Source organism: Phocoena sinus, chromosome 6 (genome assembly GCF_008692025.1).
Source record: "Phocoena sinus isolate mPhoSin1 chromosome 6, mPhoSin1.pri, whole genome shotgun sequence".
NCBI lineage: Eukaryota > Metazoa > Chordata > Mammalia > Artiodactyla > Phocoenidae > Phocoena > Phocoena sinus.
This window is the reverse complement of record NC_045768.1, coordinates 50,637,902-50,661,909: the sequence shown is the minus strand read 5'-3', so window position 1 is coordinate 50,661,909 and position 24,008 is coordinate 50,637,902. Positions and strand designations below refer to the sequence as shown.

General features: G+C 44.0%; 1 protein-coding gene and 1 long non-coding RNA gene across 5 annotated transcripts in view; one reads left to right on the top strand and one right to left on the bottom strand.

The window, feature by feature from the left end:
* Window positions 1–24,008, top strand: part of TJP2 (tight junction protein 2) — a 138,064-nt gene that overhangs the window by 50,630 nt on the left and 63,426 nt on the right. For 2 of the 4 annotated variants that reach the window (XM_032635389.1, XM_032635387.1), the window contains exon 2: window positions 3,114–3,747. The exons of the other annotated variants lie outside the window; for them this stretch is intronic. In XM_032635389.1, the coding sequence (XP_032491280.1) occupies window positions 3,688–3,747 (60 nt within the window). In that variant the 5' untranslated portion in view covers window positions 3,114–3,687. The remainder of the gene's footprint in view (window positions 1–3,113; window positions 3,748–24,008) is intronic. 4 annotated transcript variants of the gene reach the window in all.
* LOC116755643 lies at window positions 7,433–10,992 on the bottom strand. Its single transcript, XR_004350415.1, has 3 exons — window positions 10,922–10,992; window positions 10,168–10,371; window positions 7,433–7,493 (listed from the first exon to the last, which is right to left on the bottom strand). It is a non-coding gene; the product is annotated as an uncharacterized LOC116755643 (long non-coding RNA).

Sequence of the window (24,008 nt, the reverse complement as noted above, 5' to 3'; positions counted from 1 at the left end):
TCATCTAACTTCCAGTCCCATCTTGCCATTGAAACAGCGCTGGCCAGGATGAGCAGTGGTCCTCTTCCTGGTGAATGTCTTCTGTTGTTATCTTAGTTGAACTCCTCGAAGTTCCACGTTGGCTATTCTTCCCTTCTTGAAATTCATTTTTCTCTTGACTTTTTGGACACCTTGCACCAGAGGATTTTTTCCTTCCCCTTCTGGCAGTTCCTCTTTTATCTCTACTCTGAGGACTTAAGCTTGCCGCTTCAATATTGGCATTCCCAGGGATGGGTTCTATCCTTATTCTTCTTCTGCCTCAGTCTTCATCACTTCTCTGAAAAGTCTCTTTATGTCCCATGACTTCAGCTTTCTTGATACACTGGCGATTTCCAAATCTCTTCCTCCACCTCAAATCTCTCTACGCAAACACTCATCAATACCTGGCATATAGTAGATACTTGAGCATCTCCACCTGGAGAACGCGTAGTCCTCAAAACCCAATCAGTCCTTGATCGAATTCACCATCCTTCCTCAAGCCCCTTTCAACATCTGCTCCCACTCCTGTGTTTCCTATTTTGGCAAAAGGCACCGTCATCGACTTAGTTAAGCCAGAAACCTAAGAGTCACCGTAGACTTACTTCCCTCTTCCTTACCTCGCATCTGGTCAGGCAGGCACTCAGTCTGCTGATTATACTTCCTTAATTTCTCTTGAAGTGGCTCCTTTTGTCTAACTTCATAGCTGCATCATCTCTCACCTGCATTCCCACAAAAATCCTTTTTTTTTTGCTGGTCTTGTCATTCTTACTGATGCCCCTCCCCACAACTGCCACCCAACTCATCAATCTTCCAAGAAGCTGACAGAGTGATCTTCATAAAATGCCAGTCTAATCCCTCTTCTATTGTGTCACAGTAGAACACTGCCCCTGTTTGTCTGGACAGCCTTACTTCCTGGCACCTCAAGAGCAAGCCCATGGTCTTCCTTCCTTGTTTCTCTACTTGTTATTTATTGCCTTCGTCTGGAAAGTTCTTGCCCCTCTTTTTGTCTCACAAACTCATTCCTACCTGTCCTTTAGAATGTGTAAGCTACCTCATTTCTGGAAAGCCTTCCCTAAACTCCATACCCCTAGTCTGGTGAGGAACACCTCTCCTGAAAGCCCCCAGACTACCCTGAGTCTGCCAGGAATGTCAACACTCACGTGGTTTCTTATAATTTACTGATTGTCTACTACAATAAACTGACTCTGAGGATAGAGCCTAAGTCTTTTATGAGGGGGTTCAGACTTGACAGAAGGTGTTTGGTAATTACTTGTTGGATAGAAGGTCTTCAGAGAAAAAAATTCTAGGAGTGGGGTTCACATGTGCACGCCCACATGTGAAAAATATGTACTACTATAACTTGTTTTTCCAAAGAGTTGTATTGATTTATACTGCCACCAGCAATGCTACTGTATCAATTGAATCACTTTTTTCAACATCTGAGTCAGAACTATGTATTGTGCCAAAATATTTGTATTTCTACTGTAAAAGTATGTCATCATTTGGAGTAGTGTGGTGCAATAGAACTGCCTGCAATGATGGAAATATTCTATATCTACACTGTCCAATGTAACCACTAGCCACATGTGGCTACTGACTGAGCACTGGAAATGTGACTAACGTGACTAAGAAACTGAATTTTTTGTTTCCTTTAATTTCAGTTAATTTTTTAAAATAAATTTATCTATTTTATTTATTTATTTTTGGTTGCATTGGGTCTTCGTTGCTGTGCGCGGGCTTTCTCTACTTGCGGCGAGTGGGGGCTACTCTTTCTTGCGGTGCACGGGCTTCTCATTGCAGTAGCTTCTCTAGTTGTGTAGCTCAGGCTCTAGGCGGTGGGCCTCAGCATTTGTGGCACACGGGTTCAGTAGTTGTGGCTCGCGGGCCCTAGAGCGCAGGCTCAGTAGCTATGGCGCACGGGGCTTAGTTGCTCCGCGGCACGTGGGATCTTCCCAGACCAGGGCTCAAACCCATGTCCCCTGCGTTGGCAGGCGGATTCTTAACCCCTGCACCACCAGGGAAGCCCTAATTTTAGTTAATTTAAATTTAAATGTATTCAATACTCACATGTGGCAAGTGGTTATCATATTGGACTGTAGAACTCTAGAGAGAAAAAGGAAATCATTCAGCAGATATAATTGCTACATTCTGGGTTCCTTTGTTCCTCTTTAAATGCTTAGTGGTGTAAGCTCATGTCACTAAGGTGTGACCAGTTCACAAATGCTGCCATTGTTATTATTTGTCCGAACCGCCTAATTTGGGAAACATTTTTTTTAAATGGCTCTTTCATCAGGAGAGTAACACCTTACATCAGGAATACAGCCAAAACGTCTAATTCTGGAGACTTGAAGGAAAATGGGAAATGTTACTCACAGTGCTTTTTATTCAGAGGCAGGCACTTAGCCATTCCAGAGGAGGCCAGAAGCCTCACACTTTCAGAGAGGCATCTGCTGTACTTGTTTTTCCACATACACTGCCAAACTTGTTTTGATTAGGCAGGAAGTGAAGCAACTTTTCAGGGAGAGAGCCCGGCATCTGTATCTTGTCAGCTGGTCAGATCAGACCTTTTACCTTTTACCTTCTTGTGAGTGTAGGCCGAGTTTCGCTTTTCAACTTAAGAGCAGGATGGGCCATACTTTTTTCTTACAACATGGTTTCCTTAAGATTTCAAATCCACCATTATATTTTTAATCAGTGTACCTGTTTTGATTCTCCAAATAATTTACATGCTCTTAAAATAAGGAAACATTTATCGTGCACAATTCTTTATACATAAAGGACTCTAAAACGAATAAATGTACTGAGTTGAATTCGATGAATCCTGCCTGATAAGCATTTGTGACCTACTTTTTTAAAGAAAGCCTTTGAAAAGCTGGTGATGGGAGAGGAGTTTTAATCGCTTTACTGGAGTTATTGGAAATGTGCCAAAGAGATAACCTGGAGTGTATTTTTCTCAAAAGTCGTGTTTTAAACGTAGGGGTACAGTGTGTGTGTGTGTGTGTGTGTGTGTGTGTGTGTGTGTGTGTGTGTGTGTGTGTGTGTGTCTCCTCTAGGCAGGACAGAAAAAACTTTTCGGTTTCTGCAAACCTCTCCAGAAAGGGTTCGTACAGGATGCGCACGCGACTTTGAGGGAAGAACCCGTGGACAAACAGGCCGCCCAGGGCTCGCTACTACACGCAAACTTGCAGCGCTCCCCCGGCGGGCGCCCGGAGCCGGACCTGCTGCTCGCAGAGCTCGCCCCGGAGCGAACCATCAGGTCCGCCGGTGGGGGGGGTTGGGTGTCGGGGCCGCGGGACGCTCTGTCCTCAGGATCCCCCTGCTGCTGCCGCCCTCCTTCGTCCTCGGCCGGGAGTCGCCCGTGACACGGCCCTCTGCGGGCCCCTCGAGGGTGCGGCGCCGGCGAACCCTCCCCCGGGTCGCGCGGGGGTGGTAGCGGCCCGTTTGAGAGTTTCCCGGGCCAGGCGGCGGGCGCTGAGGCGCTGCCTCGGGCCGGGGGCGGGCCGACGCCGCGCCGAGGGGGGAGGGACAAAGGGGTGGGTTCCCGCGGGCCGGCACCTGGCTAAAACCCGGCTGCGGGTCGGAGGACCGACCTGCCGTCCAAGAGGAGAAGAAGGAGGAGGTGGAGCCGGGTCCTGGACCTGCGCGCCCACGCGGAACCCGCGCCTGAAGATGCCGGTGCGAGGAGATCGCGGGTTTCCACCCCGGCGGGAGATGTCAGGTTGGCTCCAAGTAAGTGCCCTCTTGCGTCCCGCTTGGTTGGGAGAAGGGTCGCGAGGACGGGGCATGGGAGCGCGTGGTGGGCTTCCCAGATGCGCATTAGGTGGCTGGGATTCTCCCATCCGGAGGTGGGATTGAGGGCAGGGACTAGGTTTCACCGGACAGGGGTGGTGGCTCGTGGCCTCCAGGGCTCCTGGACCCTTTTCTCTGTTCTCTAAAGTCACTTGGATTTCAGGTTAAGTCGGAAGTAGGGAAGACTGTCTTGAACGCTGTCTTGGATCGGTGCTACTTCGGAGGCATCTCGTTGTTCCTGTTGTGTCGCCTGCCCTATGCCTTTGTGTTTTCCTTCTCGGTTTCAAACCGCACTCTCTACTTGATGCAAAATTACAGGCGTGTGTGCGTGAGACAAACTGACAACTCTCTGGAGACCAGAATCCTCTCTTTCCCTTTTAATCAGTTGCCTCTGCAATATAAGTAAAAGTTATTTGCAATAGGGAATAGATATGTACTCTGGTATTATCTTACCTGTCACCAGTTCCTTTTCTTTTGTGTCTTCATTTGTAAAGTTTCTCCTTTACACAGTAGTTTATTTTAAGTTATAAATAATCAGCGTTTTGACTGCAGGGTTTTAACATTCTTGAAATGTGGATGAACTTGGGAGTGAATACTCCAGGGCTTAGTAATGGAAAGGAATACAGTCTCCCACCTCTATTTTAGCTTCAGTTCTTAGGCAGTGCTGCTTCCTTGGCAGCTGTCTGGCCTGAGTAATGGTTGTGGTTTCCCTGCAGTTCCCAGTGTAGACTCATCCCATCCTAGAAATTGCCCTCCCTCCCTCCCTCCTCCCTCCCTCCCTCCCTCCCTCCCTCAGCTAGGGGAATCGCAGCAGAGAAGAGGCCCTTTTCCTCAGATCTTTAGGTGGTCTGTGCTGGGTGCGCTGACAGTCACCTTGGGAGAACAGGTCCACCTGTGTCAGGATTATTCCTGGGAGAGACAGTCTACATGCAAACCTTGGAAGTGGACCATTTTCATTTTAAGTGAGGAGTTACTAGTAGTGATTGCATTTGTGGCAAAGTGCCATTTAATATCTTGCCTGAGAGAATGAAATATGGTTATTCAGTAAATTTTCATGAACAACTTCACTTCAGTGTGGGGAATACAAATGTTAAGAGTGTGCCTCTACCACACTGTCTTGTTGGGGAAGAATGCAAATAATTAAGACTCTGATGCATTCCAATTAGAAGCATGAACAGGATGCTGTAGTTTCCCCTCTCTAGGGAGACTAGAGAAGGAGGGTGCTTTAGTAAGGCAACAGTGGCTTTTGAGGTGTTTCTTGAGCTTTTTCAGAGCTGCTGCCAGAGATTGATGAAGGGAGATTGTTTTCCCCCTGAGTTGCTGCTGCAGCTTTTTCAGGACCACGCAGCTGATAACTTAATGAGCACCCACTTGTGCCGGTCCGCTGTGAGCAGGTGGGGTACAAGATGAGCAGGACTCAACTTCTGCTGTCAAGAGTCTGTTCGATCTGAAAAGTTTAGATGTTTTTTAAGACTCTGCAAACTCTCTCTGCTGGGATACCTGCGGCTTACGGAGGGAGTATGCGATACAGATACACACGCTGCAATACAGAAATGCAACAAAGCGTGGGTTTGTTCCGTGCACACTCCGTTCAGGGTTTCTTTTTGGGACAAAAGTTTGCCTTTGAACAGATACCTTACAGGGTAAGCCAGTCTAGAAAATGGGGCTAATAACACGTCTCATAAGACGAGGACTGAGTGAAATGACATAGGGTGCCTGGCTAGTGGATGCTAAGTAGACAGTAGCTAGTAGTCATCCCTCAGTCTCCTGGGATGGGGGAGAGAATGGTTCTGGGACCCCCCTCGGATACCAAAATCCAAGGATGCTCAAAACCCTTTATATAAAATGGTGTAGTATTTTCCTATAACCTAAGGGCATCCTCCTGTACACTTTAAATCCTCTCTAGGTTACTTACAGTACCGGATACAATGGAAATATTATAGAAATAGTTGTAAATACAATGTAAATGCTGTGTAAATAGTTGCCGGTGTGTGGCAAATTCAAGTTTTGCTTTTTGGAACTTTCTGGAATTTTTTTCCCCCGCTGTATATTTTTGATCCACAGTTGGTTGAATCCTTGCATATGGAGGGCCAACTGTAATAAGAACCAAAACAGGTGCTGAAAACTCTTAAGTGCTGGGCTCTGGGTTACTAAGCACAAAAAGGAGGTACCAGGTATGTTAGGGCAGTTGCTGAGGGAAACAGCAAGAGATGTGCACACTCTCTTGGAAGGCTTTAAATGCCAGGAAGAGAACTCTGAGAAAAAGAAAAAGTCCCAGAAATCCCTAATGTATTAATGACTTGACTTTTCCTATAAAGAAGTGAACCAGTTTCCCAGTAAACAGGGCTACCCCCCACACCCTACACAGGGAATATTTCATATGCATAAGACCCAAAATTTTTTAGCATCACTCCCTGGGGAATTCCATTTGCAAGGGTTTCTGCCTACATTTGTTTAACTTTTAATCTGATTCTTTGTACATTGACAAAAGGTCACAGCCAGACATTGCTCTTATGCTGGAGAAGTGCCTGGGAATTTGAGGTAAATGATAAAATCCCTACGGTGACTTTTTTTTTTTTTTTGCTGTACGTGGGCCTCTCACTGTTGTGGCCTCTCCCATTGCGGAGCACAGGCTCCGGATGCTCAGGCCCAGTGGCCATGGCTCACGGGCCCAGCCACTCCGCGGCATGTGGGATCCTCCCGGACCAGGGCATGAACCCGTGTCCTCTGCATCGGCTGGCAGACTCCCAACCACTGCACCACCAGGAAATCCCCCTACAGTGACTTTTGAGCTTAGCAAGGTTTTCTCTTCTGAAGGCTTTCTTTTTAGGAGACAGAAAAGTTTTTGAAACTAGGCGGGGCCACTGTAGTCCTGTGTACTGTCATATGTTCCGTAGTTAAAAGTTATGCAGATTTGGCTGGGGTGTGGCATGAGGTGTGGGAGGGGCTGGTGGGGTGAAGATTCAGGAAGGGTTAGTAATCACGCTGAAACTTTTAACATACCTCTACCAAGAATATGAGCCATCCGGGAATTCCTTGCCTAATCCCTAAAACAAACCCCATTGAGGAGCTGTGGCTGCAGATTAGTTTATCGAGGTTGAGAGCTGACACCCTATCAAATGCCTCATTGGTCAGACTCTAAGCAGTAATGGGGGCCAACAAGTGCTGGCTGGAATGGCCTTGGACCAGCCAGCCTTGGTATTGAGAGGCATTTTCCATTGAAAATTGGGTGGGTGCGGCAGAATGATTATCTCATGTGTTTTACTGAGTTGTTTCTTCATCCTAAATCCAAGGGGCAGGGTCAGAAACATACAGTCAGACAGAAGTTAGATTCAACACCTATTTAGTGGGTTAAAAACTTCGATGTTTTACATGGGCTTTTTTTTTTTTTATTATTCATTTATTTATTTTTGGCTGTGTTGGATCTTTGTTGCTACGTATGGGCTTTCTCTAGTTGTAGTGAGCGGGGGCTATTCTTCACTGGGCTGCATGGACTTCTCATTGCGGTGGCTTCTCTTGTTGCAGAGCACAGGCTCTAGGCGCGTGGACTTCAGTAGTTGTGGTGCGCAGGCTCAGTAGTTGCGGCATGTGGGCTCTAGAGCAGAGGCTCAATAGTTGTGGTGCACGGGCTTACTTGCTTCGCGGCATGTGGGATCCTCCCGGACAAAGGCTCGAACCTGGGTCCCCTGCATTGGCAGGTGGATTCTTAACCACTGTGCCACCAGGGAAGTCCCTACATGGGCTTTTTTAAGGTTAAAAAAGAAATGTTCCCTAAAACGATTTAGAACCTACTTCGTCCCCACAAGAATTTTTATGACGACCCTTGTAAGAGAAAGCTCATATAGCTGGCAAATTTATGAGGGTCTGAGGTGGCATTCCCATTAAAAATTTTGCAAAACCTGTATAACAGTAATGGAGAAAAGTTATCAGGCACTCAGTCCTAACATCCGGTATTGGCAGTAGCTAGTTCCAGGTTTGAAGGTTACCTAGGAAAGCAGTCGATTAACTTTGTACGCTGCCTATGGCACCGTGTGAGGAAGAGAGTTCTGAGTTGGAAAGTACCTGCTTCCGCTTTTGCAGCTTGATTAGAAAATGCCCTTCTTGGAACTTAGCATCTGACTGCTAGAGCCTGGGCAGGCCTGCATGGGCCTTCCCATGACGGTGACTGTTTCATTCGGGTTTTTTAAGGGGGCTCGCGCCTCCATCACCCAAAGCTGTGTCAGTCTCGATAACCTGTGAACTCAAAAGGGAGACTCAGGACTGTCATATTGAAAAAATGGCTATTAAATTAAACATTTTCTCTGCCTTTTTTTGCTGTCTTCAAAACAGTGTTGTTTCCAAAGTGTGCTGTGCAGACAGATTTACAGGTGGCACAGGGAGGGACATAGCCCATTCTTTAATTACTGTGCATGACCCTTGTAGTTCAGGACTAAAAAACATAAAGCCGGTCACCAAACTCATTTATTTCATGGATAGATTGCTTAGAATGAGGCAAAAATAAGTATGAAATAAAACGGTGAGTTCGACTTAAGAAAAATAGTAAATTATCAGGATGAGTGGTATGAGAATAAGGCCAAAACTGTGAAGACAGCCCTTGAAATCTGAGATTTGGAAAATACTCTTAAAATACGAGTGTGACGCTTAGGTATGGAGAGCTAGGTGTACCTCAACCACACCTTAAGGAAAGTCGGACACAGACTGGCCCAGAAAAGCCAGGAAAGTTGAATTTGACGGACTTTGTGTCTTAATATGCGCATCTTGCTCTTGTCCACCCAGTTCTCTTTTCTGTTGCTGCAGACAGTGTATTCGTGAAGCTATTTAATGTCTTCCCTAAGTCTCATTCCTTTCTTTGCTTCCCGCAAGCCATTCTGCAATTTTAAGGTCTGTTGGTGTGACATTTGTGGTAGGATAGAGTGAAAAGGGGGAAATGCTTTGGCACTCCTGGGGGACATCACTCTGTTACCAAGTGTATCTCAGTCACCATCCATCAGCGCCTAAGAATACAGAGACCCAGGCAGCCTCACATGTAATGCATCTAACTCTTTAAAAATGGAGCTTTTATTGGGTCTGCAGAATAGGCTTTAACAAGGATTGTTGTAGGAATTGGAAGTCTTGAGGTAGGAAAAAAGAAACCCTGCCGTGACCTGGAGAAATGAGCAATTGAAGTTCATGTTCATAATAGGTGAATAAAACCACAATAGAAAACACTTCGCTTCAGTCAGCAGAATCCCTAATTGTATGTCTGTGCATACTCTTTATGAGAAGTCCTAGGCTTTCAATTAGTAACTTTAGTCATTTAAAATCAGTACAGATTTGTTTAGTGCCTCTGCCAGATGGTTAAAGTTAAATCAGGTCTTTAACCTTAAAAACATAATGCAGCTTTTCTTAGTCACTTATACATCATTGTGTGTTGCAAACCATAGCAGTATAAATTTCTGTAATAATGAATGTTTATTTTTACTTTCAAACTAAATATTTAGCCTGATTAGAATATTCATAGATTATAGGTTCTATTTGTGTTTCTCTTTCCCCATCATTGTGTGTGAATGTTGAGGGGTTGGAGAGTTTGGAGGGTGGCAGGAACGGTAGTAGTGGTGAAAGACTCTTGATAGATCCTTTGAGAGTAAAATATTTGTTGGGTGTTACATAGGAAGCTCTACTGACCCCAGAATTTCAAATTATACCATTAATTATGGCAAAGACTTCATGTCACATCCTTGAATACAAATGTTTACTGAATTTTACCCATATGCATATGTAAACATGGATTTCAGAGTTAATATGATAATTATTATTTGTATTGTAGACTTTACTCAGCCATATGAAATATATACATTATGTTCACAAGAGAAAATGACATCATCTTTGAAAACTAATTATAGTATGCTTCATCTGACACCCTATATAAGCAAGGAACTAAATGTATAGCTATATATTTATAGTTAGTGACAATATAGTTAGTGACAAGTCAGAGGCATTTAGAGAGAATATATGTAATACATTGTGAGAGAGAATTATTGGGATAGTTTGCTGGTCGGTAAGAGTTATTAGGCTGTAATTAATAGATAATGATTAGAATCCAGTTGTATCTTTTTTTTTTTCTTTTTTTGGGGGGAGAGCGGTGCCATGCCACGCAGCTTGCGGGATCTTTGGACCCTGGCCCCCCTGCATTGGAAGCCTGGAGTCCTAACCACTGGACAGCCAGGGAATCCCAGAATCCAGTTGTATCTTTGCCATTGTATGTGTTAGAAAAACCTTTGACAGAGATGAGAGGACACTGCAGATACTCTAGACTTTGTCGCTTAGTTGAAGGTGAACCGGGGAAATAATGCATTCTAGTCATCAGTAGGACTTACTGACCTTCTCTTCTAAGACTTGTAGCTTCTTGGAGCTTTGTTCTTCGGAGGAGGAAATAATGTTCCAAGTGTAGCTGTTTGTTTCCATCCGCTGAGAGCCATTTCTTATAAGGGAAGTTTCCAAGTCCTAGGCTGTGGGGTTCCTTCTCTGCCTCCTCTTGCCCGGAGCACCTGAGAGCCTGGGTGGCGGGGAGAAGGGGTGATGTACCTGTGTGAGGCAAGTAGCCCGTTCTCAATCCTAGGAAGGCTGTTGCCAAACATATCTAGCAAAGCAGAATGAAATTCTTTGAAGGAGTTAGTATTAGCAAAGCTCGTCCGGACTTCCCTGGTGGCGCAGTGGTTAAGAATCCACCCGCCAATGCAGGGGACACGGGTTCAAGCCCTGATCCGGGAAGATCCCACATGCCGTGGAGCAACTAGGCCTGTGCGCCGTAACTACTGAGCCTGCACTGTAGAGCCCACGAGCCATAACTACTGAAGCCCACACGTCTAGAGCCCGTGCTCCGCAACAAGAGAAGCCACCGCAATGAGAAGCTCACGCACTGCAATGAAGAGTAGCCCCCGCTCCCCGCAGCTAGAGAAAGCCCGCGCACAGCAACGAAGACCCAACGCAGCCAGAAATAAATAAAAGTAACAATTTAAAAAACCCGATCTTTAAAAAAAACAAAAAACTCATCATTTCTGCTTTTGAAAAGAATGAATAGTTTAGAAGAAACTTCCTGGTGAGCTCATTTTTAGAAGTCCAGTTTCTCCCTTACCCTTCTTCACTCGGGCTGAATCATTTGCCTCCTGGCCTGTGACAGGTTAGCGTGCACATGCCAGTGTTATTATTCAGTTGCAGCTTAAATAATGTACCAGCTCAGTGGGTGCTGAATTCTCTTCCTCACTCTGCAGCCCCAAGCCAGCAACTGCAGCCATCTCCCAGGGCTTCCTGAGAATCGTTCTTTCTCCTTCCTCTTTCCCTCCATCCTTCCTAGTAAAAGCTGCATCCTGGGAGCCTCCAGCACCCCTCCTTTCCCCATGGACTTCTCTCCCAGGGACCGCATTGCCTGTAACACGAGCATGGAAGGTAAGGCAGGCCTGCCACTGGGAAGCCTTTCTGATTTGTTCTTCACAAATGCGCTGAAGACGGGCCTCCTGGTGACTGTCGCAAGACCTCATTCACTGTTACTGACTGATGTGAAGTCACTCGCCAGCAGCCATGTTTCAGGGTTACCTCAGGCACATCAAAGTTTTTCTGCCTAAGTTCAGGGAGAGCACTTCGCCTGCCTTGGCCCGGTCTGTTTAGTGTCTGGGTGAGTTTTGAGAGGGGAGAGAGATTTGTGGCATCTCAGACACCCATTGAAATTTTCCAGAAATGGAACTGGAAACATTCGTGCTTTTCCTTCTGGCGTTATTGTTAAGTGTCTAAAAACAGTCAGGTGGCGACACATTGCAATGAAGAGGCAACGAGTTCATTTTGAACATCGGTGGCCTTCTTTCTAGCAGAACCTAATTTGGATTTTAATCAAAGGTCTGGGGGAAGTATTTGGTCTGCTTATACTGCTTAAGCGCACAGTTTGCAGATGTCTTTACTCAAGAGTCAGGAAGAGGCAGGAAAGGTAGACTCAATTTACCAGAGAACTGAGGTGAAAAACATTTACCTGAAACTGAGAAAAATTTTCCTGTGGGAACAGTGGTATCTTGGGTCTGTCCTCCAAAGCCTGCTTACTCACAATGGAGCTTTTTCTATATTATTAGTTTTAATTTTTAAATTGAAGTATAATTTACAGACAGTAAAATGTACAACTCTCAAGTGGAGAGCTTGATTTTTTTATTGTAGTAAAACACAATAAGATCCACTATTTTAACCATTTTTTTTTTCTTTTAACGTCTTTATTGGAGTATAATTGCTTTACAATGGTGTGTTGGTTTCTGCTGTATAACAAAGTGAATCAGCTATACGCGGACGTATATCCCCCATCCCCTCCCTCCCAACCTTATTGCAGCCACCACCACTATCCAGTTGCAGAGCCAGATGAACTTTTACGTGAATGTATTCACCTGTGTGATTACCACCTGGATCAAAAAATAGCACTTTCCATCACTCCAGAAGGTTCTCTCGTCACTTTTCCGACTGTTCACCACCCCACCCACAAGAGAACCTCTCTCCTGACATCTCTCACCATCCTATAGTCTTGCTTCACCTTGAGAGGATCTGTATAAATGCAATCAGCATTTGGTGTCTGGTTTCTTTCCTCAGAGTAACCTTTGTGTTGTTATACAATTCAGTAGTTCTTTTCTTTTATTGCTGAGTAGTAAATACTCCATTTGTATGAATTTACCAGTTTGTTTATCCATTCTTTTGTTGACGGATATTCAGGTTGTTGTCAGGTTTTTGTTTTGTTTCTATTATGGATGAAGCTGCTATGAAAATCACCTATAGCTTGTTCTGTGGGCTTACGCACCCATTTCTTTTGTGTAAATTCCTAGGAGTAGAATTGCTGGATCATGGGTTGGAGATAGGCTTACCTTTCACTCTGTGTGTTTAACTTTCATTTTGTGATGTTGAAGTCAGGCAGACCTGGGTGTGAATTCTTCTTGTCCTGCCACTTACTTGCTTGGCCTTAGGCAATTTACTTTTCTCAGGTTTGGTTTTCTCAGCTGTGAAATGGACATTACAGACCCTCTGGGTCAGGGTTCAGTGAAGAAAACAGACATCATTCTAGCTAGTTCAAGGAGAGTGAAATTTAATGGAGAGAATTAGGTGCCTACAGAGCAGGAGGGCCCATTGCTAGTCTCTGATTTGCCCCCTAGAAAGTTAGAAAGCTGCTGCTGCCCTGAGCCACGACCTCCAAAAAACCCTTTTACCGTCTCAGTCTCTGTAGCCCAGAGGAGGCTGATATGGTAGGGAGCTTGGAGGTAGCTGCAAAGCTCAGGTCTGGGAAATCAGTTTTTGCCTATGACTGCTGCTACAGGAAAATGAAAACAAATGGCATCTGCTTCCCTTCATCCTTTTAGATCTTAAATAAATACTTGCACCTCATTGGTACCCTGTTGGCAAGGGGATTGGGGGCTTCTGGTCTCTGGGACTAGAGGAAGCTGAGTGCCAGCAAACAAAAGGCATAGATGCCTCCTGGGGTTGCAGTGGCAATCTAATGGCAGTAGTTATAATTTACTTGTATCATCATTATTACTGAGGACTGCTTTCTATAATTCGTGTTCAGAATTATAGAAATCAGTCCTTTGACTTTATAATCACCTGCTGGAGTGTGGATGCTACCATAAGTCCTACCTGTCACATAAGGTATTGTTTCTCTGAAGGGCTTCAGATTCTCAACTGCTCTGTGATTCTTGGTACTTTTCTATATGAGTAAGCTTGAGAAATTATAGTTTGCTAGCCTACAAGTTAATACAGACTGAGAAGTGACTTGATTCTAAGAGCTGCTGCTTTTACGTATAACTTTATGAAACGTAATGAGTATTTTCTTTTTGAAGTCATTTTGATTTATTTGTTTTTATTTTAATTTTTTTTAAATTTTATTGAGGGCTTCCCTGGTGGCGCAGTGGTTGAGAGTCCGCCTGCTGATGCAGGGGACACGGGTTCGTGCCCCGGTCCGGGAGGGTCCCACATGCCGCAGAGCGTCTGGGCCCGTGAGCCATGGCCGCTGAGCCTGCGCGTCAAGAGCCTGTGCTCCGCAACGGGAGAGGCCACAACAGTGAGAGGCCCGTGTACCGCCAAAAAAAAAAAAAAAGTTGATTTACAATGTTGTGTGAGTTTCAGGTGTACAGCAAGGTGATTCTGTTATACATATATATAAATATATATACTCTTTTTTAATATTCTCTTCCTTATAGGTTATTACAAGATATTGAGTATCCCTGTGCTATACAGTAGGTCCTTGTTGGTTATCTGTTTTATATATAGTAGTGTGTATGTTTTAATCCCAAACTCCTAATTTATCCCTCCCCTGATTTGTTAGTTTTTAATAAAGTAAAAGGTGATATGTAAATCTGGTTTATAGATGGGCTGAAGAGAATGTCCCCTTTTCCTCCCTCTGTCTTCTTTATCTTTTGACAAGTTAGATGGTAAGAGATTCAATCTTTATCCTATTTTGTGCCTCAGATCTCATGCTGACAGCACATTCTAGTCTACCAAAACATTGGCAATAGTGTCTGTCCTACTTATTTGTGAAGTACGAGCCATAATGTATTGTTCTTGAAACATTTAAAAATATAGCCTCAATTTTGGCAAAATCCTCCCTATAATGATGTCTCATGTGGAAAGAACTGAGTTTTTCTTATTTTAGAATGTCTGTGAATCTTCCCTCTCATTCGAATAATTTTCCCTGTGACCCTGACTGATTAGGGACCTTACTATTATTGCTTTCAGGAAAGTAGCTAGAAGCAGACTGGCCAAGCAATTTATTGATTAATATTTTATTTTAGGCTTCTATCTACAGTGCTACTTCTGAAGGCTGCTTTCAGAGAAATTTGAAGCGATAAGGAAAGCATATATTCTGAGGGCCAAGATAAGCATGAATAGTAACTTCATTTCAGCCACTTGTTTAGCGGTTAGAGTGAGCTGGTTCTGTGCGAAGCTTGCTTAAATTTGAATGTGCTAGAAATATATTGACAGAATCTCCTGTTTTATCTCTTTTTCGCCAGACTTATCCAGTCGGCCAGGACTAACAATGGATGTCCAAACAGTTTACAGTGGCTAATACAATGCACAAAGGGTTTCTTTGTTTGGAGAGTGGAAAATAGAGCTGAAAGGGAGCTTCTTAAGGGCACTGACCTAATTCACTCCTTCACCAAAAATGATTGGTTAGAAACATGTAGGTATTTCTGATCCAGGTGCCTATAAATATTTCAGCTAGTAGTGTTACAGCCTGAGGAAGGGCCGTGTGGTGCTGCTTTGTGTATTTTTGTAAAATAGCTTTATTTTTATTTGACAATATCCTTTAAAATTAAGGAAAAAAAAAAAAAAGTCAGGTTCTGGCATGAGCTGATATTCCACAGAAGCTAGGGGATTAAGAAAGGCTGCTGGCATTGCGTCATCACCCTCCTCAGTCCTTGAAACCTCGTATTTGGGGACTGGTTAGTCATCTGCTTTTTAAAGATAAAGTTCTCTGTGGGCCATTCCTCTATAAAATGTGGGGAAACAGAGCTTGGTTAAAAATAAAATTAGTTCGGGCATTGCTAAACTTTCTGAATTTCTTAAATTTCGTGGTTGTGATTTACTTTGTCCAGAAATCATACATCGGTGATGGTTTTGCTGTTTATTACCACAGAATATTTGCAGGCAGTATGCACTGTCTTAAAGAATCTCTCTCACTTATTAATACAACAGGAGCCAAGGAGAGTACACATGTCACTGGGCGGGGGTGGGGCGAGGAAGCTCACTTGGCTTTAGCGTAGTAATAAGCTCCAAGGAACAATGGCATTGTTGTTCTCAGTTGTCTTTGAGTGTGATTGGATGATCACATATAAATGTTGGCCTGATTGGATTATATCCCAGTAATGAACTGTCCTGAGAAAACAGCAGTCATATATCACTCCAGTCACCAGATTTGTCCTTTTGGCTTTATATACGGGATAGTGATTTATGCAGCCAAGTGCCCTGGCAACTGGGGTGCTGTCATGTCCGTCTGTCTGTCTCTTTCATCTCTTCCAACTTGGGTATGTTGGCTCTATTTGTGTAGTCTGCTACATTGGATAGGTTATTATCTTCCTGAGAAGGCACATAAGCTTTTTGATTGGGTTGAGCTTAGTCGAAACGAATGCTTGGAAAACAGTGAACTGCCAAAAAAAAAAAAAAAAGTCCTCAATTAGATGTAAACTTCAGTGCGTGTGTTTATCCTTTCGGAAGAGCAGTGTGTTTTCCACGAGGCCTGGATTCTGCCTAGTGTTGGGAGGAGGGTCACTTTTAATGTGGGGGGTTGATTGTGAGTTCTCAAGGGCGGGTCTGATTCTTGGCATTACCAGTCCAGGCATAGAATAGTTGCTCATTAAATGAAGGAAGGTGAGAGGAAGAGAATGGAGACGGTAAGTCCTAAAAAACTGAAATGAGATTGGCCTGGGTATGTTTTCTCTTGCCTTGCTGTGTTCCCCCTCCCACCTGCCCCTCCCCCAAAAAAGCACTTTATAGGTAGCTTGGAGACTGTTTGAAGCTGCAACATCCATTCCATTATTGGACCAACAAATGTAAAATATGCATTAATGGAGTTTGTAGAAGGGCTCTGAAGCTGTGTCCTTGATTTTTGCAAATAGGGGTGTGTTGGGGGTTGGCTCACTCAGCTCAGTTCCCAAGTGTCCATCAGAACTCCTGATGTCTCTGTAAAATGCCTAATTGTGAGGGGGCCCAGGACACAAAGTAAGATGCAGTCAGACCTTTCTGTAGTGAAGTGGTTGATGCAGTGTTAGACCCTTGGTACAGATCTCACTGAATCCTCCCAACCAATTGGGGGTAGGTGTTAAAACCTGATTTTTTATTTATTTATTTATTTTTTGCGTGGACCTCTCACTGTGTGGCCTCTTCCGTTGTGGAGCACAGGCTCCAGACGCGCAGGCTCAGCGGCCATGGCTCACGGGCCCAGCTGCTCCGCGGCATGTGGGATCTTCCCGGACCGGGGCACAAACCCACGTTCCCTGCATCGGCAGGCGGACTCTCAACCACTGCGCCACCAGGGAAGCCCCTAAAACCCGATTTTATAGGTGAGGACACCGAGGCTCAGAAATGTTAAGTAACTCGTCCAGCATCACATAGCTTGTACGACAGGGAGGGAATTTGAGCCAAGGTCCCTTTAATTTGAAACCTATAGGTGCTTTCAACTCCCAGCCTCTGCTTTTCAGAATCATATGAGCAGAGAAATAAGAGGGAGAAGCTAACGGCCCTCTGTTGATTTGAAGGATTTTACACATTATCACTGAAAGTATATAGAAATTTTTCCTTCAGGGAATCATGAGTCACAATGAAATATCAGTGTTTTTAAGAGATGTTTTCATTCTTCAGTGACCCATGTGTGTCCATTACTGTAGGATGCCCCAGAGACGCTAAGGTGTGTAAGACACAGCTTTATGGGGAAGTAGATTTCATAGACAACTAGTTAAAATCATAATTTTGTTATAGAAATATTAAGACTGTCTTGTCAAGTGAGAGGGAGTCCACTGTCTTCAAGTCCACAGCCTCTAGTTAGAAATGACTGTGTAATCCCATCCCACAGAAAACAATTGTAATTAATGTCAAGAAAAACTGGTTGTGGCTGCAAAGCGTCTGGATTGTGGAATTCGAAAGAGTGTTCATCTTTGATGTGCTGTGTTTGTGAACTTGCCTGTTAAGGATCGGAATTCCATCACGTGTTTCATCAGGGTCAAAGTACATCTTTTAAAAAAACACCGAGAGGTGTAGGTTACCAGGCACTCACACTTAGTGGGAAGTAGGTCATCTTTTTCTGATATCTAGCTGAGACTGCAAGCATTGATACAGTGAGCATTTGGGTTGGGGATAAAGGTAGAGAGGGAATTTGGGAGCCAGAACATTTTGCTGATGGAGCAGACATTGTGTGTTGGGAGTTCACCTTTGAATGCTTTGGGGTAGGAGGACCTTGAAAGCCAGAGCAACCAGCAAGGGGTAGAAAGAGCTAGAAAGGCTCCAGATATAAACTTTGGTTCTTCCTGTTCCCCCTGGAGTCTTATTAAGGGTGCTTTTGTCTTTTCCTCATTGCCTCACTGCATGGCTTCCTTCTCCCAGGATCCAGAATTGATGAGTTCGATGAGCTTCCATGGACAGTCTAATAAGGTTGACACAATTAGAAATGCTAATTATTGGTTCTAAGTTCAGCCCTGACACAAGCTGGATATATAGAATTCTGACCAGATTCTAATTCTGACCAGATTCTAAGTCAGACTTCATGGTGGGCAATGGAAACTTCTAGTGTTTTCACGTTCTCTTTAAATTTGTCTTGGGTTGTGGGTGCCGCACCCTTACTGTCTTTTTGTGAGGGTACACAGACAGCAGCCCAGCTTGAGATCGGGAGCAAAGGTTTTTACTTCTCTGTGTCCAACACATCTCCTCATTCTTGCCCAATAAGCGTGTTGATAACGCGCCTACCTGTAGTTAATCATCCACTTGGAGGATTATCTGAAGCAAGATTCTGATCTCAGGCCAGTTTCCCCTGTGGTATGTGATTGGAAATTGTGAACAAGTTCAGATTTTTTAGGTAAAATATAACCAGAGAAGTTAAGTTGCTACCAAAACCAAGTGTACTTCACTTTGTTTTGTTTTGCTTTTTAAAACATTTTGGCTGCATTGGGTCTTAATTGCGGCACGCGGGATCTTTCTTTGTTGAGGCATGCGCGGGATCTTTCGTTGCAGCGCTTGTGCTTCTCTCTAGTTGTGGCGTACGGGTTTTCTCTCTCTAGTTGTGGTGCACAGGCTTCAGGGCGCGTGGGCTCCGTAGTTTGTGGCACGCGGGCTCTCTCTTTGAGGCGCTCGAGCTCAGTAGTTGTGGTGCGTGGGCTTAGCTGCCCCCGCGGCACATGGGATCTTAGTCCCCGACCAGGATGGAACACGCGTCCCCTGCACTGGAAGGTGGATTCTTTACCACTGGACCACCAGGGAAGTCCCGAGTTCACTTTGAATTGACCTAACTTTTGTATTATGTACCCACTAAAAACTTATGCCTTATTAATTAAAAAAAGAAAAGAGGGCTTCCCTGGTGGCGCAGTGGTTGAGAGTCCGCCTGCCGATGCAGGGGACACGGGTTCGTGCCCCGGTTCGGGAGGATCCCACATGCCGAGGAGCGGCTGGGCCCGTGAGCCATGGCCGCTGAGCCTGCGCGTCCAGAGCCTGTGCTCCGCAACGGGAGAGGCCACGACAGTGAGAGGCCCGCGTACCACAAAAATAAATAAAAAAAGAAAAAGAAAAGAAAGAAAGAAGCAAACAAAACAGGATTATCCCCAAATAGTGACTGGGTGCTGAGTATAATTCTAAGGCTTATTGAGGATAGAAGTGAAAACCAAGGTGAAGGAAAGCAGGAATCAAGAAGTGTGTGCACCTCTCTGTGTGCTGGTTGTGAGCACCTCGCTGGCTAAACGTGGTGCCTTGCTTGGTGAACAGACACCTGCCCATCTATTACTAGTCAGTTATTAAATTTTGCATAAGTGTGGACTAGGGGTTGGCACACTATAGCCGGCTGCCTGGTTGGGCAGTTTTTTGGGTTTTTTCCTGCTGGTAGCTAAGAATTATTCTTACCTTTTTTTAATGGTCACATTTTAAGTTGCTATTTAAGTATCTATTTAATATCCTCTACTTGCAAAGCCTAAAATATATACTATGTGGCCCTTTAAATAAATGTTTGCTGGGCACTAGTTTAGAACTTCCAGAAGCAGGATGCTTGGTTTCTAGGCAGTTTTTCTGCCATCTGGGTATAGGTATGTCAGATGCTGACTTATGAAAGGTTCTGGCTTTATGAGGACACTCTTGTCCAAGGTCCCCCTTGGCTATGGGAAAGCCAGATGCAGAAGAGTATGGATCTTAGCACTGAAGGGCTGGTTTGCTTCTGGTTTCAGTCTCGGAAGGTGACTGGTAACAGGCCAGTCGAGAAATTATGAGTGTAGACTTCCTCTGGTTAAGCAGTAACTTAAGTACAAGAAAGTGTGGAGAAAGTATATGTCAAAGCTCATTTTGGTTTTAAGATGTTGAAAGGCCATATAACTGAGATGTCCCTCTACGATAAAACATGTGTCTGTGTTTTGGATTTTCTTATTTATGCTCTGCATTTCCAGCTTTGGAACAGATAATGTTTGTCGCATTTCTAAGTTGTTGGCTATTTCATTTCCAAACAATTCATTCTTTCCTGTGGCGGGGGCGGGGCGGGGGGAACTTCAAAGATATGATAAACCACTGTCGTGGTCAAAGTCGTGAAGAAATGTAACGCAGAAGAGGAATTAATGGATTTGGAAAGGCTTGAGGCTGATAGATCAGTGACTGATACCCCAGTTCAGTACACATTCACTGCCATTGTTCTCTAGACTATTCCAGGCCTTTCTGTATCCTAAAAAAGGCAACCTTTGAGAGTGGGGACTGTGTTCTACGTCGATAGGCCTTTGTTTTCAAAGCCTGAGTCATAGTAGATACTTAAATGCTGAATGACTAAATGCTATCTATTTCCAAAATCTTTTATTAAATGTGTATCATACTGCCTTTTTTTAGAGTGAGATTTATTTAATATAGGAAGTACTCTTCATTTGTGTGAAACTTTCTGGTTTGTAAAAACTTCCACATAGGGCTTCCCTGGTGGCTCAGTGATTGAGAGTCCACCTGCCCATGCAGGGGACACGGGTTCGTGCCCCGGTCCGGGAGGATCCCACATGCCGCGGAGCGGCTGGGCCCATGAGCCATAGCCACTGAGCCTGCGCGTCCGGAGCCTGTGCTCCGCAACGGGAGAGGCCACAACAGAGAGGCCCGCGTACAGCAAAAAAAAAAAAAAAAAACTTCCACATAAAATTCCACTTGATCTTCTCAAGAACCCTGTGAGGTGGGTATTAACACCTGAGATGTTCAGCAAACTTAGAGGTTTTACAGCTGCTTAATGACAAACCGAGAACTCATCCACTGGCAAACTAGAACAGCTGGAGAGTGTTGTGTTGTTGTCTGGACCCTGGCCCCAGCCCTCCGGGGAAGCAGAAGCCTGAGTCTTCTGGCAAATGCAATAGAAGTCCTTACCTGAATTTTCTTTCAATAGACAGGTTTTGGTTGTTGCCTTTCTTCAGATGAGCACTCTTTTTTTTTTGGCCGTGTCTCGGGTCTTGTGGGATCTTAGTTCCCTGACCAGGGATTGAAACCTGGGCCCTCAGCAGTGAAAGCACTGAGTCTTAACCACTGGACCTCCAGGGAATTCCCCCTGATGAGCACTCTTGATGGTGCAGTTTGTTCCCTTGGTCCTTTGGCTTATTTTGGTGTCTGCATCCATTTCTCAGAATGCCTGGTAAACATTCCTGTTTCCTGCCCTGATAGCAGTTTCTTGCCCACTCCTAAATTATGTACTTGCAGAGGTGGCTTTGGAACTTGGCTTAGAAATTATGGTTTGCTTTATTCTTTCCTCACAGTATAAGGGGATCTTGACTGGGGCTTAAACCCTTGGGTGGGCCCTGGGGTTCAGCTGCCCTGAGAAAGCCGTTACTGCCCTGGGAATTCAGTGCACCTCTCCCTTACTTCCTTCTTCCCACCTCTTGTACCCAGTAATCTACTGGGGCTATTGACCTAGGCTTAGATTTCTTCCCTGCTTCTCAGTAAAATGAGGACTTTGGACTCAAATATATAAAACTACAAATCCACTTGTGCCATTGATCTGCCTCAGACTTTTACTTACTTTACTCATAAATGAGACCAAGATCTTTACTGAGACCCAGGCTCCCCCATCTGCCTCCCTCTTTGTGCCTCAGCCGTGGTGGTGGTCTCTCATCTTGTCCTCCCTCAGTGGGTTGCATTCCCTATTTCCACGGGGTCACTAAGAAGGAAAGCCTTCCCTGATGTCCTTGGAGAGGCCAGTTCTTCCTATTCTAGACCTTTCTGTACTTGCCCTTTAAAGCACGTGTCACAGTTTTAGTTCTACAGTTGCTGACAGGCTCCTTGATTTACAGCTGGGCCCCCATTAGCCTGTAAGCTCCATGAAGGCAGGACCTTGTTTATTTTCCTCACTGTTTAATCTCTAGTGCTAAGTACAATGCCTGGCATGAAAAAGGTGTTTAATAAATATTTATTGAATGAACCAGTGAATGGACTCCACATTCTACATGAAACTCTAAATCCTGTAACTTTTTCTCCTGGAATATGTACCACCATACCAATTAGGTCCTGCGATTAACAGTTAGAAAATGCTGTCTTCTACCTTCCAGCTGGTTTAAATTGCTTTGACTATCCCACAACCAGAGCAGGGTCAAAAACCTCATAGGATGTTAATTGATTGTAATATCTAGTAGCTTTTTAAAAAATATTAATGGGTGACAAATAAAAGTGTAATTTTCCTCTTTTAGTTTTCTCCTTCGAGTTGCAAATGTACCTTGCCTCTTATAAAAGCTATAATGGTGGGGTTTTATTGTAATTTTTAAAGTTTGTTTCTAATCTCCCCGAATTACGTTTTGAAGTTTTAAATTTGAAACAGCAGTCTTTTTTATTTCTGCATCATTGCGCCACCTAGTGGGTTTTATGTCTGTTACTATGCGGTGGCCTTTGCTGATTTCCTAATAACCACAAATTCCACAAAAGGGAAATGTTGGGTGCCTTTTTATGCTTTAAGATCACATACAATTTCTGCCAACAATTTATGTTACTTGGCATAGGCAGGTTTTTTGAGAGGAGCTCAACATTGTTTAATTCAGAATTTAAAAAATAATATTGACTTATATCTGAAATTTCCCATGTCACCAATAAAGGAAAACAGTGGCAAAGAGTGGGGACAGGAGGGTGTCCTACACATTTTTTTATGGACTGTCCATTCAACTCAGTTTATATAATAACGCCATACAAGATACTAGATCAAAGAATGTGGTCTCTTTCTAAGTTTAGCAATAAGGCTGTTTCAAACATCTGAACTTTTTCTTTCAATTTTGTCATGAGAAGAAAAAATTAGAAGCCTAACTATTTAGGTACAACTTGCTTCCATTTCATCTGCTCTGTTTTCTTATTAAGTCAAAATCATTAGTAAAGCTTGCTGATGTGCATTTTCATTATTTTTAATAACTTGCTTGGGCTCCCACCTTTCATTGGTGTGGGAGCTGGATGTAGGAAACCTCACCTTTCCCCTTCCTGTCTCTAGTCTTTGCTGTCCCCTCCCCTGAATGGAGTGTATTCTTGAATAACCAAGTGGGTCTTTGTTTTCCTCCGTTGATTCCCTGAGATACAGTACACACTCATTATTCTGAATGTACCGTGCAAGTACACATTCTATTGTCAAGTTTATGATATTTAAAATGTACAACAAATATACAACTCAACAACAACAAACCCAATCAAAAAATGGCAGAAGACCTAAATAGACATTTCTCCAAAGAGGAAATACAGAAGGCCAATAGGCACATGAAAAGATTCTCAACATCGCTAATTATTAGAGAAATGCAAATCAAAACTACAATGAGGTATCACCTCACAACAGTCAGAATGGCCATCATTAAAATGTCTACAAATAGCAGATGCTGGGGGCGGTGTGGAGAAAGGGAACCCTCCTACACTGTTGGTGGGAATGTAGGTTGGTGCAGCCATTGTGGAAAACAGTATGGAGGTTCCTCAGAAAACTAAAAATATATAGAATTACCGTATGATCCAGCAATCCCACTCCTGGGCATATATCCAGACAAAACTATAATTCAAAAAGATACATGCACCCCTACGTTCATAGCAGCAGTATTCACAATAGCCAAGACACGGAAACAACCGAAACGTCCATGGACAGATGAATGGATAAAGAAGATGTGGTACATATGTACAGTAGAATACTACTCAGCCATTAAAAGAACAAATGCCATTTGCAGCAACATGGATGCAACTAGAGATTATCATGCTAAGTGAAGTCAGTCAGAAAGAGAAAGACAAATACCCTATGATATCACTTACATGCAGAATCTAAAATATGACACAAACGAACCTATCTATGAAACAGAAACAGAATCACAGACATAAAGAACAGACGGGTGGTTGCACAGGGAGAGGGGGTTGAGGGAGGGATGGAGTGAGAGGGTGGGGTTAGCAGATGTAAGCTATTATATATAGAATGGATAAACAGCAGGGTCTGACTGTATAGCACAGAGAACTTATATTCAGTATCCTATGATAGACCATAATGGGAAAGTAAATTTTAAAAAGTA